At 51.6% G+C, this 19,192-nt stretch overlaps 2 protein-coding genes and 1 long non-coding RNA gene across 4 annotated transcripts in view; 1 reads left to right on the top strand and 2 right to left on the bottom strand.

Moving 5' to 3' along the window:
• PACS1 (phosphofurin acidic cluster sorting protein 1) overlaps positions 1 to 2,086 on the bottom strand; it is a 148,644-nt gene extending 146,558 nt beyond the window's left edge. The window contains exon 1 of the mRNA XM_006056425.4: positions 1,606 to 2,086. Within this exon, the coding sequence (XP_006056487.3) occupies positions 1,606 to 1,958 (353 nt within the window). The 5' untranslated portion in view covers positions 1,959 to 2,086. The remainder of the gene's footprint in view (positions 1 to 1,605) is intronic.
• Positions 2,087 to 3,600: 1,514 nt separating this feature from the next.
• SF3B2 (splicing factor 3b subunit 2) lies at positions 3,601 to 17,277 on the bottom strand. 2 transcript variants are annotated; one of them, XM_006056427.4, is made up of 22 exons: positions 17,106 to 17,277; positions 16,888 to 16,937; positions 16,528 to 16,605; positions 15,177 to 15,425; positions 14,914 to 14,964; positions 13,592 to 13,709; positions 13,184 to 13,284; positions 12,735 to 12,831; positions 12,490 to 12,581; positions 11,757 to 11,972; positions 11,509 to 11,646; positions 11,212 to 11,292; positions 10,800 to 11,027; positions 9,814 to 9,963; positions 9,075 to 9,164; positions 8,855 to 8,962; positions 7,994 to 8,101; positions 7,563 to 7,705; positions 7,369 to 7,470; positions 4,443 to 4,542; positions 4,153 to 4,338; positions 3,601 to 3,833 (listed from the first exon to the last, which is right to left on the bottom strand). In XM_006056427.4, exons 1-22 carry the CDS (start codon positions 17,236 to 17,238, stop codon positions 3,762 to 3,764), a joined length of 2,691 nt encoding a protein of 896 aa, XP_006056489.1. In that variant the 5' UTR covers positions 17,239 to 17,277; the 3' UTR covers positions 3,601 to 3,761. The 2 variants fall into 2 exon arrangements, with proteins under 2 accessions (XP_006056489.1, XP_006056490.1); XM_006056428.4 differs by having other exon boundaries at positions 16,888 to 16,934.
• On the top strand, positions 17,195 to 18,065 carry LOC123465821. The gene is made up of 2 exons (XR_006641132.1): positions 17,195 to 17,310; positions 17,756 to 18,065. It is a non-coding gene; the product is annotated as an uncharacterized LOC123465821 (long non-coding RNA).
• Positions 18,066 to 19,192: the final 1,127 nt, after the last annotated feature.

Raw genomic sequence — 19,192 nt, 5'->3', positions numbered from 1 at the left:
TCCTGGACAAAAATATTTATAGCATTACTGTTCATGTTAATAAACAGGAAACAACCCAAATGTTCATCAAAAGGAGATTTACGATATATTCGTACTGTGAAATTCTTACCCCTTAGGGAAAATGCTTCGAGTTACCATACAGCATCGATGATTCTCACAAACAATGTTTAGTTCACACACACACACACACACACACACACACACACAACACACACCCACACACAAATAGATCACAGAACACATACATTATGATAGCATTTATATAAACTTCCCAAAACATTCACAACGAAAATACATTGTCTAGAGATGCACATACGTAGTAAAACTAATTTTAAGAGACCAGGAAATGAGGGACACACAATTCAGAATAATGTTTACCTTTGTAGGGGGAAGCAGGGGACGTGGCTGGGAAGAGGCACCCAGGGCTCCAATGCAACTCTAATGCTCTTTCTCAAGCTGAGTCAAGGACAGAGGTGTGCTTCTTGTTATTTTTTTTATTTTAAAGTCCTCTCTAGGACATACATCATTTTGTATGCATGAAACAATTCAAAATAGAAGGGGGCTGGAGAAAAATGAGAGTTGAAGATGTAACCAAGCCATGCTCCCTAACCCCCACTTACATGTCCATCTGCCCAAGATGGGGCTTCCAGAGTGAGGAGCAAGTCACACTCCAAGACAGCAGAATCAACTCGGTTTAGAGGTGACAGGAAAAAAAGACCACCTTCAGGCACTTCTCTGGGCTTTCTGGGTGAAACCAACTCCACAGTGTCTAGTCAAGGGGTAAGCTGTGAGACACTGCACACTGTCCCCAAAGTGTGTGAGAAGACTGCCTTGCCCATACAGAAACAGAAAACAGCCCAACTCAGGTATATTTTACCAATGGAAAGTCCCCAGATGGTTCCAACAGAAAGAGGAATGGATTGCAGTTAGGAACAAGGCAGTACTTTTATGTGGCCCTGCAGGGCTAGGAGAATATGTGACCGGTTACTGGGGGTGTGGAGGAGAGGATGAAAAATACACTTGAAAACACAGTAAATAGGACTTTTCCAAGACCATAACAACCCAGACAGAATGTGTGTATTTGGAATACAAATGGACGTGTGTTTTGAACACAAACTAGAAGCCCTAAGGGTTACCATATGGGCTTTACCTGGCAGAAGATGACAACCAAGTTTGGCACATGCCAAGTATATTGGGAAATAATAATATCTAGAGAGATCTACACCACATCCATGTAACATAGGTACAGCCCACGGGCGCTGGCGAGGCAGGGAAAAAAGTCTGTGACTTTCACGGGGAAACGGACAGGAAGGCCGGATTCTGTCAGAAGGCCCAGGGCAGAGAATGCAGTGGGCCCCGCTCTGGGAGGGCAAGAGGGTGGTCCCGGCCCGAGACCGAAGGCGGGCATGCCAGAGGAGGGCGGGGTCCCCTCGGGAGGAGTCCCCGGGAGGCCGGGCAGGGACGCAGCGAGGCAGCCGAGGGGGAATCCAGGGCCGGGGCGCCCCCCTTGGGCGACGGGACGGGGAGGAATAGGAAGGCGGGGGCCTGTCACAGCCCCGGCTGGGCGGTCCCCGAGGGCCTGGTCGCCCCCCGCCCGCCGCTCACCTGGGCACGCAGCTGGACGAGCTCCGGTCCACCTCCCAGGTGGCGTACAGGTTCATCTGCACGGGGGCGGGGGTGCGGCCTGGCCCCGGGCCGCCGGGAGTCGCGGAGCCCGAGGCCACCGCGACGGCCATGGAGGTGGAGGTGGACGAGGACGAGGACGAGGCGGCCGCCGCCGAGGTGGACGAGGACGACGAGGTGGCCTGGGCCAGCTTGGGGGGCGTCGGCTGCTGCGGCGGCGGCTGCTGCTGCGGCGGCGGCGGCTGCGGCGGGGATTGGGCGACCCCGGAGCCCCGCTGGCCGCTGCCGCCCCCGGCGCCTCCGGGACCACCGCCCGGCCCTCCGCGTTCCGCCATGGCCCGGCCGGGGGCGGGGAGGCGTGGGGGTTACGGGGATCGAGGCGACGGCCGAGAGGACCGCCCAGGCTTCTCCCGCGGCGGCGGCGGGGGCTCGATTCGTCTGCTCAGCCCGCCCGCTCGAGCGCGCGAGCGCGAGCTGCACGCACGCGCGAGGCCTCGCGGCGCGCGGTCCTCGCGCTCGCCCGCCGCTGCCTGTTGCGGCTCGCGCCGCCGAGACACTGGGTGGGCGTGTCCGGGGAGGGGGCGGGGAGCCCCGGCCTGCGCCCGCCCCACCCAGCGCCCGGGGGCGGGGCCGCGCTCGGGCGCGCGCGCCCCTCGCTCCTCGGGGGAGGGGGTCGGAGGCTTGGCGCCCTCCGCCGGGTCTTATTCTTAAATTCGCGGCCGGGCGGCAGCCCGCTGAACCTCGCCGCCCATTTCTCTCCCCTCTCCTTTTCCGCGGTGGCAGCAGAGCCAAGCGGAAACTCCGCTTTTCCGGGGCGCGGTCCCGGCCCGGAGAGGGCTGCCGCGGGAGCGCGCCTCGGCCCCTCGGGTCTGTAGACCTGAGGCCCGACCCGCCGCCCTCCCAAACCCGCTTTCCGACCGCCGACTTGGCGCCAGCCCTGCGGCTCCGGGGGGCTTCTTCGCCACGACCAGCAAAGGGCGCGATGGGGACCCAGTGGTGGACTGGACGCTTCTGGGCCGGGCAGTTTTCGCCGCTTCTCCCGTGTGGTCAGGGGCTCAAGGACCTGGAGTCCAAAAAGCCTTTGGCACGGGTGAATTCTAAAGTTAAGCCCTTATTTTCTGACCGCGATGTCGCCTTCCCAAAGAACCATTCGAGTCCCAAGTCCCCACCTCTGCCCTCAATTTCTTGGAATGTTTTTCTGCCTCATCACTTACTGTATTTCTACAATCCTATTCCGAGGTCTTACTCAACTGCCTTATCCTCCCCGGAGTCACCCACACTCCCCGCTCCAGGAAGCATCTGGAAGCCTCCCGCATGGCAGCTCCTCAGATGGTGCACTTAACCCCAGCATGAGTGGTACATGAGTGGTACAGCAGCACTGTGTGACTTCTCTCCCCAGTGCTTGGCAACTGCCGGTGGGACCCATGGGTCCAACCCAGTCCTGCCTGTCAGAAGGACTTCCAGGGACACAGGGGACTAAAGCCTAGGAAAGCAGCCCCCAACCACGCCCCCACCTCCAAAACCTAGAGATGGTTGATGAAACCACCCAGGGGGCTCATATGGACTCAGGACAATCTAGAGGTTTTGAGCTGCGTTCTCTCCCAGGTGAGGACCTGGACTCTTGGCCACAAGGTCTGTGAGAAGGCCTGACCTGGCCTACTTCCCAAGCCCACTGCACTTCCTCAGCCCAGCTGGGCACTAAGCTGGCTATTTTTAGTCCCCAAGGACACACTAGTAAGGTCAAACCAGACCTGGAGGTCCTTCCTCCAGAGCCTTCCTACAAAAGCAGGCAGTGGTTTAAAAAAAAAAAAAGTCTCAGAGTGGCTTTAGCTTCATCACCAGTCTCAACTGTAACATCTGCTCCAGGTGCCCGCCCCCAGACACTGGACCACTTTAGGCCACAGAAAATGGCTGTTTTCATCCTTTTGCGGGAGGGGACTAAAAGAGGGAGGATCAGGAGTGTTACATATTCATCTCTTTCCTTGGGAAACAGCTTTATTTACAAAACAGGTCTAAAATAAGAACATGAAAACGACAAGGCCTTGGGAATAGCAGGAGAGCTGGTTCTTCCGGCCCAAGTGTGAAGCAGCCCAGATGTCCAGGCAAAGGGCTTTAAAGGCCAGGTGTAAGACGGGGGCCTAAAATTTGAACTCCTTATATTTCTTGCTGCCACCACGGCTGTCCTGGGGCTGAGCTTTCCGTTTCTTTTGCTGTAGGAGAGAGAGAAAAACAGGTCACAACAGGTTAAACAACCCGCTGATTCCCCAAAACAAGGGTGGGCAGCCTGATGTGGCCACATACATCTGTGGGAAAAGTCTAGAAACTGGAACCCTCAGACTCAGACGAGTTCCTTCCCCTCCCTGTGTCTCAGCTTCATCAACCTTAAAGAGGGCAGCCCACCAGAGGATTCCAAAGGTTCCCAGCACCCGGGAAGCTCAGGGCAGCAGGCACTGCGTCCTCCCTTCCTCTCACCACTAGAGGACACCACCCCAAGGGGAAAGGCAGCCCCGGTCCCATGTAAGCGCCTACCTTCTGCTTGGCAGCATGCTCAGCCACCATGTCACTGAAGTCTTCTTTCTCCACTTGTGCCTGCTGCTCCCGCACGTGCTCCTCATACTTCTGGGTCATGGCCATGGGATCCAGCTCCAACTCTTCGGGTGCCAGGGCCACTTCCACACCCTGCAGCTCGGGGGCCGGGCCCTTCCGACTCATAACCTGAAAAAGAAATCAGAGCACTGTCTTCTCCAAAGCGAGGCTCAGAAGCTAGAGCTCCTGCCCACGTTCCCAGCCCCCTGAAGCAGTGTCCTCCAAGTGCTCACCGTGGACATGTCATAGATGTGGGTTGAGCCCATCATGGCGCCCCCTACAGTGGCCGTTCTCTTCTCTGGCAACACAGTGAACAGCTGAGGCGTCTCACTTCTGTGAAGGACAAGGAGGCAAACAAGGGGGTCAACCCCAAAAAGAAAGGACGAAAGGGTCTCCAGAAGGGACAACAAAAGGAACAAGGGCAACACCCCCGCTGAGCTCCACTGAGCTCCCCCAAGAGATTCCAAGACACCCAGGGGGAAAAATAATGTCTGAGCTGCCTCTACAGATCATGGAGATCCATGAGATGAAAAAGTGTCACCTATTTCAAGAATTCTACTCGAAAAACAAGAGCAAATATACCAGTATCAACCCAGACCATGACTTCCTCCCCACCCCCTCCCCGGAAGAGGTGAAAATCCATCCTCACTAAGCAGCCAGCCATAAAAAGAGATTTCAGATCCTGTCACTCCTCTGCCCAAAATCCTCCGTGGCTCCTAATCATTATTTGAATAAACCCAAACTCGTCCCCATGACCTAAAAGTTTCATAATCTGGCCCCTTATTTAATCCTTGCTCATTAGGTCCTAGCTCCAGTACCCTTTCTTTTTCTTCCTTGGATATACAAAACTTGAGACTTCTGCTTCTGGACAAGGAGTAATAGGGACCAGATTTACTCTCCTACCTAACAATCAAACACTGGATAAAATACATGAAACAGTGGTTTTCAAGTCACTGGACATGAGCAACAAAGGAGAGTGACTCCTGAGAGACAGGAAACAAGTGAGGTGGTTCCTACTGCACTGAGAGTCTCCAGACTACAGAACAAGGAGGGGGAGCTCCTTGTAGAGCTCCGAGGACTCCAGGAGTTGAAGGGGTGAAGCTGGAGGTGCAGGGAAACCAAGGCGACTAGAGATCACAGGAAAGAGGACCTAAAAAGAAAAAGCAGACTCGAGAACTCAAGAGACCTACAGAGAACCCCCTCCAGACCTCAGTTCTCGGGCGAGGACTGTGTGGGAGGAAAGTACCAAGGCCAGAGAAAACCACCGGAAGGCGCTGGCAGTTACACACATGCCTGCTCTTCCCTCGGGTCTGGGAGCAGGGCCTGGCCAACAGGATACAGCGCAGAGTGCAGGGCCTCGTGCCTCAGCAGTGGAGGACTGAACACTGCTTCAGTCCTGCCTAAGGAACCTGAAGAGCAGGACCTGAAAGGATCTAACTGTTTCCAAGCACCTTAACTGTAGTAACCCTGCACGAAACTGAAGATTTATAGGAACCTTAACCTGACAAGGTACATTTCACAACCTCAGGAAAAAATTACCAAAAAGTCAAAGAGGCATGAAAATACAATTCTTACCAAGGAAAACAATCAGTTCATTTAAACCAACCCAGAACTGGCACAGATGTTAGCGACAGCAAGCCAGTACCTTAAAATGTTATAATAACAGGGCACTTCCCTGGTGGTCCAGTGGCTAAGACTCCGCCTTCCCAAGGCAGGAGGCCCAGTTCCACCCCTGGTCAAGGAACTAGCTCCCACACACGCGCATCTAAGAATCTGCATACCACAACTAAAGATCCACATGCCCCAGTGAAAATCTCATGTGCCACAACTAAGAGCTGGCGCAGCTAAGTAGATAAGTATTTTTCACGTATTAGCATAACTGGATTCCATATGTTCAAAAGTCAAATAAAAGACACAGGAGGTATAAAAAGACCCAAATCACACTGCTAGAGATGAAAACTACACTGGACGGGATTAATGTCAGATTAGAAATAGGAAAAAATACTAGCCAACTTGAAGACACAGGAATAGAAAAATTTCTAAAATGAAATCCAAAAACAAACGAGAAAAATTTTAAATAAACAGAGTCATTAGTGAGCAGCAGGACAACTTCAAGAAATCTAGTAGATGTGTAATTGGAGTTCCCAAAGGAGAGAAGAAAGAGAAAGAAACAGAAAAAATAATTAGAGAAATAATGGCCAGAATTTTTCCAAAATTAATAAAAACTATAACAGCACAGATTCAAGATGTGTAACAAGCCCCAAGTAAAGAAATCCAAAGACGGGAATTCCTTGGCGGTCTAGTGGTGAGGACTCTGTGCTTTCTGGGGCCCAGGGCTCAGGTTCAATGCCTGGTTAGGGATAGAATTCCCCAAACCTCGAGGCAAGGCCAAAAAGCAAATGGAAAAGAAAATAAGAAAAGAAACTATCAAACCATTAAAAGGAAAAAACAAACCCAAAGAAAACTAACGCACGTCATAAACTGTTCAAAACAGCGATAAAGAGAGAATCCTTAAAGCAGCCAGAGGAAAATGACAAATGCACAGAGGGCCAACAGAAGGATGAGGACAGAGTTCCCGGCAGGAACAAGGCCAGAAAGACGGCACTGGGAGCATCTTTAAAGCAATGAAAGAAGGAAATATTGCCAGCCTAGAACCCTGTAGCTTGCAAAAAGGAAGGCTACTGCATGGTTATTATTTTTGTTTAAATGGTCAATTATCTCAATTGAAATTTCAATCATAAGAATTGTACATTATTTGAACATTTGAACGTCTCCAGTGTTCTTCCATTTGCTCTTGCAATTCCTTCTGCCCCAGCTCTCAGCCCAAATACCTCCTCCTCCGTGGGCCTTCCCAAAGGCTCCCCCACCACCCAAAGCCCTCTACACCCCATTATTCAGCCTCCTTCCACTACATGTCCGATCCACATCTGAAACTGTCTTGTTCTCTGACAACTTGTTTACCTCACCTGACTTTTTTTTTCAACTGCTGATGCCCCCGTGCCTAGAGCACTGCCTGGCACAGAGCTGGTGTTCAATAATTGATAAAAAAAAAGGTAAAAGGCTAGTGCGTGGGGGGGTGTGGACATGGGAGGCAGGAGGAACAAGTCAGCCCGTCTACCTAGAAAACCCTCCCCTCTCAGCCCTGCCTGGCACCCTCACCCGTCCATCGCCTCCTCAATCTTCTTTTTCCTCAATTCAATGAGTTCGGGGGTCTCCATTCCAGCTGGCACCGACGAGAACCCTCCAGGAGTGATGAGGCCACTGTGGAGAGAGATACAAGCTCTGGAGTAGAGACAAGGTCCCCACACACAAACAGACCACTGCAAAGAGGCCGACTCTCCTGCTTCCCCCACCTGTCTGCAGGGGTAATGAAGCCAGTCTCATCTGGCTTATCTTCATCACTTTCTTCCTCTTCCTCTTCTTCTGAAGATTCTTCATCAGATGGCTCTAGCTCCCCCCAAGGGGTCCGATCAATCTCTTCTTCCTCAGTCTTGGTCTGAAAAACACCACTCATTCATTCAACGAATGTTTACTATACATGTATCCTGTGTCAAGTGGCTGTAAAAGGGAGAGATTTAAGAGTAAACAGACAGATAACAATCCCTACCCAGAGAGAGCGCCTAGTCTAGTGGAGAGCTTGAGTTACGTCTCGGGGAAACGTATGCCCCTTTCTCAGACTTTGAAACTTCAGAACACACAGCTCTCTGATAATGAAGCTAGAAACCAACTATCTCTGAACTTCATGACCTAAAGTAAGACCAAGCTTGCTGGTCACGGCCCATACCTGGAATTCAGCAGCATTGGTTCCAAACACATCCCCGTAGAGGGGTTTCCCGGTCTCATCTACTGGGGGTTTGCCCCAGCCACCAGCATGGTACCCAAAGGAACAGCTCTGCAAGACAGGAAATGCAAATCACTTCCATGCCTGGGCTCCAAGAAACACTGATGCCCGAGAGAAAAGTCATGCTCCAAAGTACAGAATTAACATTTGGGAACTCTGGAGATTATAACTGCAGAGAAAAATCAAATGTTTTAAAGCATTACAAAGCAAAATTAGCAAACAACAAAAATCGGAAGGTAACAGGATGGGAGGTGGGAAGCAGAAAAAATGCTAATAATTTCAGCCTTTGTAGTCACACTCTCTGAAACTGAAAACAGGTACTTCACACGGCTCCAACTTCTTACTGGTTTTTCCTAACTTTGGCAAGCTTTTAGAATCTGTTTCTGTTAAGGAACAGAAAATTCTATCTGAAGTTGAACAATTACTTCTTTTGTCTTCACTTTAATGACTCTGTTCATTTTTCTTCCTATTTACTATTTTATTATTTTAAAATAATGGTAAGTTTAACACCATTCTTGAGATAAAATTTTGTCTGTCTATCCATGTGTATATCAGAGATATCTGGTAACACATTCACCAGATATTAAATTTAATTGGTGAAATGTGGATGGTATGTTTTCTTCTTTGTACTTATCAATTTTGATCGGACATTTTATGCATTTTATGACAAATATCTCAGGGTTTAAAAAAAATTACTCCTTTAAAAATAAAAAAACACATTATAGAATGAGAAAGAGAAGAAAAAAGTCATCCTCTAGTGAAAATGTAGAGCCAGCTAAGAACGAAAGCAAGGACAGGACTCACCTCAGGGATAGGCGAGTTCAGCCCAGGGATTTTCAGGTTGGGGTACGATGGGGGTGGTCCATATCGCTGCATGGCAATCAGCCACGGGGGAGGGACCTTGTGGGCATTCTGCAGGAGAAAGAGCACAGGATGCCATCTAGCCAACCGTATCCTTTTGTCTCCCTCCCGCCTCAATTAGCAGCCCCTTCTCTTCTTTCCCAGTCAGATAACTGGCACTCACTGGTCCTACTGGCATCCCCAAGGAAATCCTCAGCTCATCAGACAGATCTCCTGGCTTCTTCTCCTTCAGCCGCGTCTCAAACTCCTTCCCCTGAGGAAAAATCCAAGCATGCGGTACTGTGGACTCCAGACACATGCGGGGAGGTCAATTGCAAGAGGGCATGAGAACAAAGAGAAGTCCCAATCCACAGAGTCCCAGTGGGGGCTGCCATTCCCACTCTGACTCTCATCAGTTCTTTCCCTGGCTACAGTAGAGAAAGGAATAAAGGCCAGGAAGGAGGGGGAAAGGCAAGACTCCCAGCGCAGTCATTAACCCACTATGAGAACATGGCCAAGTTCAAGGACTGGCTTTCTCATCTGCTAAATGAAGACATTTGAGAAGATCCAAGGTCCTTCCACCTCAAAACTTCCAAGATATCACGGCGATGAATATGTTAAGGCTCAAAAAGAAAAAAAAATGTTTTTCCTACCCCAATATGAAGTGTATCTAAAAAGCACCCGCCCTTGGCCCCTCTATTCCCAAAGCACCCACCATCAACAACGATCACCTCAAAAACACGATCTGCATATCCCCTTCAGAGGACCACCTTATTCCAAATTCCATCCCATCCAAAGGGAGCTGATGGACAATGCGAAGGCTGAGGGGAGGGGCCACCATACCTGCTTCCAGAGCCCTTCTGACCCAGAGTGACACAGCCATGACCAAAGGCCCAACGTTACCTCCCCGCCCCCTCCCGAACCTCATAGTACAGGTCCCCATGGATGGTCAGCTTTGGCTTGGTCTGCCACTTGAAGAAGGCATCGTGCAGTTTCTGGTAGTCAATGTCGATCTTCCCCATCTTGGGCCGAACCTTCTCTCGCATTTTTGACTTCATAGTTTTCTGTTCTTCCTGTGGAGAATGCCAGAAGACACACCATAAAAGGTATGCAGCAAGTTCGACTCTTGGCAGGCCCAAATCCCTACTCCCAAAAGAGACAGAGGGAAACCTCATTTATCTCATCACAGAAGCCACCAAAATCCTTCCTGCTCAAGTCCCTCAAAATGTGATCCACATTGAACAAAACAGATGTAACATATGAAATCACCCTCAGCTATGTATGTTAAATATTTGAAAGCCATCTGATCAATAGACTGACCTCATCAGTTGCCTCTGCAGAAAAGTAGGTGACATGAGTCTACCTCGGAGGCAGGCTTTGCACCATGTACTTTGGTACCTCCTGAATCTGCGCACTACACACAAAAATACTCTAATGACCTAACCAGAGTATTTAATCAAAATGTCTGAATTTAGGAAGTTAAACAATCAGCATACATTTCTAGCCTCAAGGGCATCAGTTCACACAGCAGGCAGAGAGCTACAAAGAGCCAAAAGCAACCTGCAGAAGAAGGAGTCACAGTGTGCGGCTCAAACAGAGCTTGCAAAGTGCAGGCAGGCAGGAGGACAGGGAGACAAAGGGGCAAACAGAGCCGCAAGGAACCAGCAGTCTCAGCGGGGGCAGGGAGCCAGCTGAGCAGAAAGGTGAGGTCTGCCTTTCAGGAGCTGTCCTTCCCCTCCTGCCCTCCCAGCCTCCACGTGTCCTATGCAGTGCTGACGTCTCAACTAAAGGATCAACGATCAGACAGTTAACATGGAGGGGGGTTTGGGAGCCAGATACAATTCTGAAGCAGGTGTCAGCTAAGGAGTGGATCCCCCAGCGCAGCTCTGAGCACCAGCCAGGCCCTCACCTTCTCCTGCAGGGCCTCCCGCATCTCCTGGATGCCTGTGCGTTTGATGAAGTCAGGCAGCTCAAAGGGGGGCTTTTCAATGCCTCGTTTGCCCTGTAGGTACTTGCGCTTGAAACACCAGTGGCGTGGCACAGGCACAGAATTCCGTGTGGCCTTGAGGTGAACCAAGAGCTTGGGGTCCTGCGCGGTCACATCGTGCATCTCGACAACGTCAGGCCGAGCCACGAGCTGGAAATACAGAAGCATCCCTCTGCAGAGTCCCAGCTTCTCAGACCTAAAGCTGCCCTGCCTTCCCTTCCTCTCGAGGGCCCATCCTGGGCCTCCTTCAAAGCCCTCCTCCCGACACCCTGGAGGTTCCCAGAGCTCCTGGGATCCAGGGCCTGCAGGAGCGCCTCAGCCTCTCAGCCCTCACCTGCTTGAGCTCAGCCACGGTGAAGCGGTTCATTCGGCGCAGCTTCTTCTTGGACAGTTTGGGGGCTTCCGGCTTCTTTTCCTAGAGCAGAACAATCCTCTCTTGTGAGCGGGACTCTTAGGTGATATGAGACCTCCCAGCTTACCCTGAAACTTAAGCTACCAAAGGGCTTCTCCCCTGCAAGAGGTCACCACGGTCCCTTGCAGGATGCATCGTGGCCACTCGCCCCCAGAGCCCTTGTTTCCCCGACAGGGGGCGTGGCCTCACCTGTTCGTCATGACGGGGGCGTGGCCTCACCTGTTCGTCATCGCTGCTGTCATCGTCGCTGTCCTTGTGCTCCTCCTCAAAGCCTTTCTTCTTGGGCACGGCAGAGTTCTCCATTTTGTCAAGTTTCTCTGGCTCCTTCTCCTTCTCCTTCTTCACGTCATCAGTGAGCTGAGGAGACAGATAGCTTGGAACCCCAGCTGAAGCTGGTTCTGAAAAAGACACCCCCTCACCCCGCCCCGGCTCAGCAGTGCCCCTTCCGAGTGCACTGCTCCTTGTACCTTGAAAGCCTCAAAAATCCTCTTGAAGAAGATGAAGTTGGGCTCATAAATCTCAGGCTCTTCAGTCACGTACTCAATTTCCACGTCGGCCGCTGGGGATTCCGAGCCCCGAGAGCGGCCGGACTCTTTGTCTCGGTCCCCAGAGCTCTCAGAGGACGCCGCCCGCACCCGCTGGGGCTTTTTCTTCTTCTTTCGGTTCCGACGCTTCCGATTTTTCTACCGAAACACGGTAAACCGACTAGGTCAGAGATTCAAAGCACCATGCCTGCCTCCCAACCCCTAATCACCTCACCCAATTTTCCCCAAGCAACTGCAAAGAGAGGCCTTGAACTCAGACCACGAAGTTCGGCCCCTCTCAAACTGTGTGTCTCTGAGTAAAGTACTGCACCTCTCTGAACCTCAGCTATTTCAGTTCTAAAATGGAGGCATGCATCACACTCTGAACTCAAAGGATTTAGGCCAATTGAATAAAAAAATATGTATCTGTAAGGTGCTCTGGACAAGGAACTGGCATGAGACAGCAGCTACTCTTTTTTGGCCTCACTGTACAGCATGTGGAATCTCAGTTTCCCAACCAGGGAGCAAACCACGCCCTCTGCAGTGGAAGCGCAGTCTTAACCGCTGGATCACGAGAAGTCCCAGCAGCTACTAACTATTGAAGATCTGGGACAGGATTCTTTTAGTGGCCAAACCCTCTCTCCAACATCCCTTCCAGATCCAGCTCCCCCCATACCTCCTTCTTGGATACAGACATCGTGTCTTCCTCAGTCTCTGATGCTGAGTGGCCCAGGGACGAGCGAGTGTCTGTTTCCATTTCCTCTTCCTCTGTAAGGGAGGAAGATGGCCATCAATCTCTTCACGGTAACCCCTCTGTCCCCAGAGCCAGATTCTCTCTTGAATCCTCCTTGGGGGAGGGAGGCGGAAGGCAGACTCGGTCCCAGCTCTGCAGGCTCTGTCCTTGTAGCCCTTAGGACTCACCCTGCTGAGAGTTCATCTCTTCCTGGCGGCTCTCCTTGAGCTGCAGGATTTTTTCCAAAGCCTGGGGAATCTTGGGGCCCACTGAGGGGTCATCCATCTGCCAGAGACAAGCCAGGAAGAGGAGGTGATCATAGGGCCCTTTTTCTCCACTTCTACTTCTTAGACTTGAAAGGCTGCTGGCCAGGCATTGGGAACGTCGACAGTGGACACCAAGTAGATTCAACTACACCTTAGCATCAAACCCCAGAACCCCACCCTAGAAATGTCTGCCAGACCCGACCGACTTCCTGCCCTACCTAAGTGTGTTTTAAGTAAACATGGATCCCCTCCACCAACCAATCCCACCCCCAGAAGTTCTCCCATCTTCTCTCGAGTCCTTCTCTAAAAATCCAGAAATAGTCCCCTTCTAAAACACTCTCCTGTTCCCAGGAAGAACCCTGCAATCTCACCTCTCTGTTCTCATCTCCAGGGGGCGGTGGGGGACCACGAGGCCGAGGAACGGGGGCCCCCATAGGCAGAACAGTGGGAGTGGGGCCCACTGGAGCAGCCACTGAGAGGAGGGAAAAAATATCTAATGTCAGAAGAGTAAGTCACACATTTTAAAACTTACTTCTTTGCCTCAGAGCCAGGATAATGGTTACTCTTGGGAGGGGAGAAGGGGCTAGAAGGCAAGGAGGACTTCTGGGGTGCTAATAATCTTGTTTTCTTGGACCAAGTGCTAGCAGTATAGGTGTGCTCAGTTTGTGAAAATTCACTGAACTGTACACTTAAACTATGTGCACTTTTTTGTGATATATACTTAAGTTAAAAAATTCCATCACCTTCCTTGCCCTTCCCTTCCATTTCTAGGATCTTACCTCGAGGACCCAGAGGAGTGCGAACACCAATCTGGCCCATGTCTTGTGGGGGCCGAGGGACAGGGGTGCCCATCTTGGCAATCTCCTGCTGTCGCTCCTGCTCCAGTAACACAGCTGCCTACGAGAGGGAAGTAGGAGCTGGGGACCCGGCTCTGGAAATCCACTGGGCAGGCAGCCCCCAGCAAATGCAGCCTTTCAGCCAGGTTAACAGATTACTCAGGTACCAGCACAGATTAATCAGGTACCACCAGCACTCTGATATCCTTGCCACCCCCATGCTTCCACACTCTTGAGCTAAATGAAGGAGCCCTCTCAAAACAAAAGAAAACTCTTGGAAATGACACCAAGAAAAACCCAAAGAAAACGCTGGTTCCTAATGATTTTTTTTTTAATATTTAGTAAACACTGCCTATTTTTTTAACAAGATTTTTCTTCCCAAAAGATCAAGTTATTTCTAAGAACAGTAAATTATTTTCTTGTACTGATCCCTCAAGATCTACCACAATCTGGGCAAAGACAACACTCTCTAAATATCTCCATGTTTGTTCCTGTCAACGTTTACCTCCTAATACTCCTGAGTAACCTAGTGGGTGACAGCTAGTACAATGCATCTCAGTAACTGAGGACCTTATGTATCATTCCCTAACTAGACACACCACATTTGAACTAAATCTGATACAAATGACTAAATTAGCCCAGAATCCTCTCCAATGTACCTAAAATGATATCATGTAAGACTAGCAGGGGTCATGGAGGCACGAGTGCCTAGTTGCTCAGTCATGTCTGACTGCAACTCCATGGGCTATAGCCTGCCAGGCTCCTCTGGTCCATGGGATTTTTCAAGCACGAATACTGGAGTGGGTTGCCATTTCCTTCTCCAGGGGATCTTCCCGACCCAGGGATCAAACCCACATCTCCTGTGTCTCCTGCAGGCAGACTCTTTACCCACTGAGCCATCGGGGAAGCCCAGTAGGGGTCAGGAAATTTCTTCTGTAATGGGCCAGTCAGTAAATATTTTAGGCTTTCTGGGTTGTTTGTACACTGTTGTAAATTCCTTTCCCCCATCTCCCCAAAACAATCCTTCAAATATATAAAAACCATCCTTACATCACAGGCCATACAAAAACAGGCTATAGTCCACAGATTACCAATTCCTTGGCTATGTGAAAGAATTATTTGGGAGATACTGGAACTTAGATGAGGATGAGGTGATCTCCATAGGAAACCTGAATGGCACTGCTAATTTTAGACAGTCAGCACTAGAAGTGACAGATGATGGATTAGACCAAGGGGGTCAAAAGTTAGGATGAGGGAGGCATTACCCGCTTCTGCTGCTCCAAAAGCTCGTGTTCCTTCAGTGAATGATCTCCCTGCTTAAAAAAGAAAATAAGCTCATACCAGTACCCACACCCCACTGGCCAGTCTGCCACAACTCTGCTTCCTGGTCTGCTCTTCCAGCCGAGGCCCCAAAGACTTGGGTCCAGACCTTCCCAGAAGCCTTGGCCCCAGGATCCAGCTCCCCCGGAGGCCCACTCCCCTTTCAGGACCCTGGTGGGACCCAGGCTCAGGCTGCCACCTGCCCTACCTGCTTGGCACGCTCCTCCTGTTGCATCAGCAATGCCGCCTGCTGCTGCGCCAGCTTTAGCCGCTCTTCCTCAGACAGCGCCACGGGCTCGCCCACCCGAAGAGGAGGAGGAGGCCCCAAGTTTGGCGGGCGGGGTCCAACTGCCATAGGAAAGCCAAGGCCAAGGCCAGGTGGGGGTGGTGGGGGTGGTGGAGGGGGTTGTAGAGGAGGGAGACCCATGGGTGGGGGTGGCATGGGAATCCCCGAGAGCTGTGGGGTAAAAAATAAGACCATTAACTACGAAGCATTTATATAATGGCAGGCATTTGCTGGGGAACTCATATAAGGCTGGTACTGGGATTCAAAGTCAAATGATGCACAATTCTTGCATTCAAGAAAATACTATGGGCTTCCCTGAAAGTCCAGTGATTAAGAATCTGCTCAATGCAGGGCACATGGGTTCAAGCCCTGCTCTAGGAAGATTCCATGTGCTGCAGGGCAACTAAGCCCATGTGCCACGTGTGCTGCAGCTGCTGAAACCCGCATACCCTGGAGCCCGTGCTCTGGAACAAGAGGCTACTGCGATGGGATGGCCGCACACCACAACTAGACAGCTGTCCTGTGCTCACTTCAACTGGAAGGGCCTGCACGCAGCAGTGAAGACCCAGCGCAGCCACAGACAGAAAGGAAGAAAGAAAAGAACACTCCACAGCAGTATCGCAAGGAGAGCATTTTAACTCTGTGGCACCAACTGATGAAAGCTATCAACTCTGCCCCAGAAAAACATCATGAACACAGACTTCACATACAATTTCAGGAGACTCAGGGACACCTCTAAAGGCCTTCTAAAAACTCCTCATCCCCTCAGAAAATAAAAACCTTCTTATGCCACACACAGAAGTTAAGTCCCGGGACCCCAAGTCAGGGCCACTGCTCTACAGAAAAACAATCAAATCCTGGATCAGAAAAGACATGGAAATTGAGAGAATTTAAATAAATAAGACCCAGTGTGCCCCAACGACTGATTAAATATAGACGGTATGAAATTAAATCAGAGAGTAAGCCCTAATTTCTCACTGAATAACATGGGAACTCTGCACAGGGAGGGCAGAGAAGAGAGTGATTACTTCCAGCTGGGGGAGGATTATGTCAAGTTTCCAGATATTTAAGCTGAATCTTAAATGACACATGAAATTTGGAGCTGACACTGAGAAAGGAAGTAAGAATCTGGACGAAGGAAGAACTGAAAAGTTCCCAGTTCTTTCATCAGTGTACCTCCCTGCCCAAAGGGCTAGGTGCATCCCCCTGTACGCTCAGAGGAGGGGCTACTCTGAGTAGAAAAGAATCTTATCAAGTGAGGCAGTCTCCTTACCTGTGCTGACATAGGAGGAGGAGCAGCTTTGTCCCCATCTTCACCTCTCAGAACGGGACGATTCAGGACGATGCCAGTCTGTGAAAAAGAAAAGACTCTAGGGCAGTCTAAAAGGAGCTGTTGCATGAAACAGCGTTCGCTCTCGTCTATTCAACAGAATTTACCCAGTGACTGTCAGAGCTCGGAATAGGCTCTGGGGAGAAACGATATATATAAAAGCAATTACAACACAGCAGACAAGAAGCAGCCAAGACCCCACTTGCTGTACCGAGATTCGTAAACAACGAAGACCGAGTTGTAACGGGTTAATGCCTCCTGCAAAGGCTCGGCCTATCTTCATGTCCCGCCACGAACACTTACTTGGCGAGTGTAAGTCTGCAATCGCTCCACGAGCTCCTCGCGACTCCCTGCTAAGCAAAGCACAGGATCAACGGGGTAGGTCAGGCCGAGCAGGCCAGCCTGCCCAAGTCAGGCCACCGCGGCCAGCCTCCAACCCCCGCCCCCGGGTCTCCGGGGTAACCAGCTCCGCTTCCCCGCAGGCCTGAATTTTCCGGCCTTTGACTTCCCATCCTCCTCACCCTGGATAGGAGCTCCGATCTCTGCTAATTTGGCCTGAAGCTCCTGGGCAGCCCAGGCACCATAGTGCCCAGGAGGCGGCGGCGGCGGCAGCTGCAACTCCCCCTTAGGAGGCTCTGGATGCTCGGCCGCCATCTTAGCCGCGGAAGGCGCGCGACGAACCCGGAAGCTCGGACCAGCCTCCGGGCCCACTTCCCGGAACTTCCGGTAGGGCTATACGCCACGTCCGCTCGAGGGTTGCCAGGCAGTTCCCATTAGGGCCCACCCCCTGCCGTTCTCCAATGCTCCTTAGGCCGCCTGGTCGCGAAGCCTTCTGGGAGTTGTAGTGCCCAGGTAACGGTCTCTGCGGATCCAAATCCGGGAGGACCGCGGCCGGCGGCGACGCGGGGAACTCTGGAGGCCAGAGCCGGGCGGGGCTGTGGGGAAAGCAGGTCCTGCCCGAAGGGCGTGCTTTCTGCATCTCTCTGGCCTCAGCGCAGACCTCCCGCCTTGCGGCCCTACTCCCTGGTTGGACTTGAGAGGCCCGGACGCTTACGTTCTCCAGGGACTCGTTCCCCCGGCGGTCGCGCGCTGTGGGCGCCAAGCGGGAGTTTGCCGCCGATGCCTGTGATAAAACAGTGTCTGATTGTCTGCCCGCCCACCCCTGGCCCAGGCATGGATGAATGAGCTGAAAGGAGATCGGAGACGGGAGCGAAGCCGGCCCTCCGGGCTGAGATCCAGCTGCCGACCTGGGGGAAGGGCCACACTAAAGCCCCTTTTTTCACCTTCCTGGCCGGCTCAGATGTCATCTACGTTAAGCTGTCTCCCGCCTTTCCTGCCCTGGAGCGGCCAAACCTACACCATTTGTTTTGAAATCTTTCTTGCCCCTTCTCTGCACTCACCAAGACATGAGTTTTTACTGTCTCACAGTACCTGGCGTTAGAAGTGCTCAATAAATTATTACTGAAAGAAAAAAAAAAAAAGCAGTCTTAAGCGACAAGATTTGGATCCTTCTTAGTCTTGAAAATAAACGCAGGGGAATTCCCTGGTGGTCCAGTGGGTCGGACTCAGTGCTTTCACAGCGGAAACCCGGGTTCCATCCGTGGTCCGGTAACTAAGATCCCACAAGCCGCACCGCAAGACCAAAAAAGAAAGAAACTCAGGACCTTTTCTTCCCTCATCCCCACCAGCCTACTGGCGCAGCGGACCCTGTCTGGTGCTCTCCTACCCCACCAGCGGCCTGTGCCCTGAGGGAGGGATGGGCAGGTGCCCCTTGCTTGCCCACCTTCTGCTTCTCCCTGTCCTGATCAGTCAGTTCAGTTCATCTTCCCACCTCTGCCTCCAGCTCTGAGATCCCGCTCCCACTGTAGTGCTCTGTCTGACCGACAGCCAGGTCTCAGCCAGTGTGCATGTATGTGTGTTGAATGAGAGAGCTGGGCAACTCAAAATGGTCTCTATTCCCTCTCCCTGCCCTCCACACCCACATCCCTCAGATCTTCTCTCTAGCATGCTCTATTTCACGAATCACCCCCAACAGAGGAGTAGCTGGGAGGAGGGAAAAAAGAATGGGATGTCAGGTCCAGGGAAGGTGAGGTTTAGGATAGACAATGGACTGGGCCAGGAAGGTTGCTTGCAACCTAACCCTGGCTAGGAAATTCTCTTTGCTCCTGCCCTAACCTAAACCCTCCCCCTTTTCATCACTACCATCATCCCAGTCTCCTGACACTCCCAGAGGAGATGCCAGACCCAAAAAGGACAGAAGAAAGAACAGCAGTGCCCCCCAGCCCTCCAGCTTGTCAGCCCACTCAGGCAGAACCGTTCCTGATGCAAAGGAAATGTCTTTCTGCTTACTGTAACTGGAGAGCCACTGGCAGGTCATCTGAGGCCAGAGGCCCCAAGGCATATGTATGTGCTAGGGAAGAACTTGGGGGTCTCTGAGGCAGGATAAACTAAGGGCTGATGGGTGAGGATGCAGTGTGACCAGGGCTAGAAAGGGACAGGCCAGACAGAGGGGTTCATTTGATGATAACAGCCTTGGGACCTGGGCAGGATATGACCCTCTTCCAGTTGTGCAGAAGGGAAGACAGGGGCAGAGAGAAACTGACATCCC

Source organism: Bubalus bubalis, chromosome 5, assembly GCF_019923935.1.
Source record: "Bubalus bubalis isolate 160015118507 breed Murrah chromosome 5, NDDB_SH_1, whole genome shotgun sequence".
In the NCBI taxonomy this organism is placed as follows: Eukaryota; Metazoa; Chordata; class Mammalia; order Artiodactyla; family Bovidae; genus Bubalus; species Bubalus bubalis.
This window is presented reverse-complemented; position numbering and strand designations above follow the sequence as displayed.

Excerpts from the sequence above, each read along its gene's own strand:
- SF3B2 (XM_006056427.4), bottom strand. The coding sequence starts at position 17,238 with ATGGCGGCCGAGCATCCAGAGCCTCCTAAGGGGGAGTTGCAGCTGCCG. Across the intron at positions 16,938-17,105 it reads GATCGGAGCTCCTATCCAGG|CAGGGAGTCGCGAGGAGCTC; the intron begins GTGAGGAGGATG and ends TGCTTTGCTTAG. Across the intron at positions 11,647-11,756 it reads GGATTTTTGAGGCTTTCAAG|CTCACTGATGACGTGAAGAA; the intron begins GTACAAGGAGCA and ends CTGTCTCCTCAG.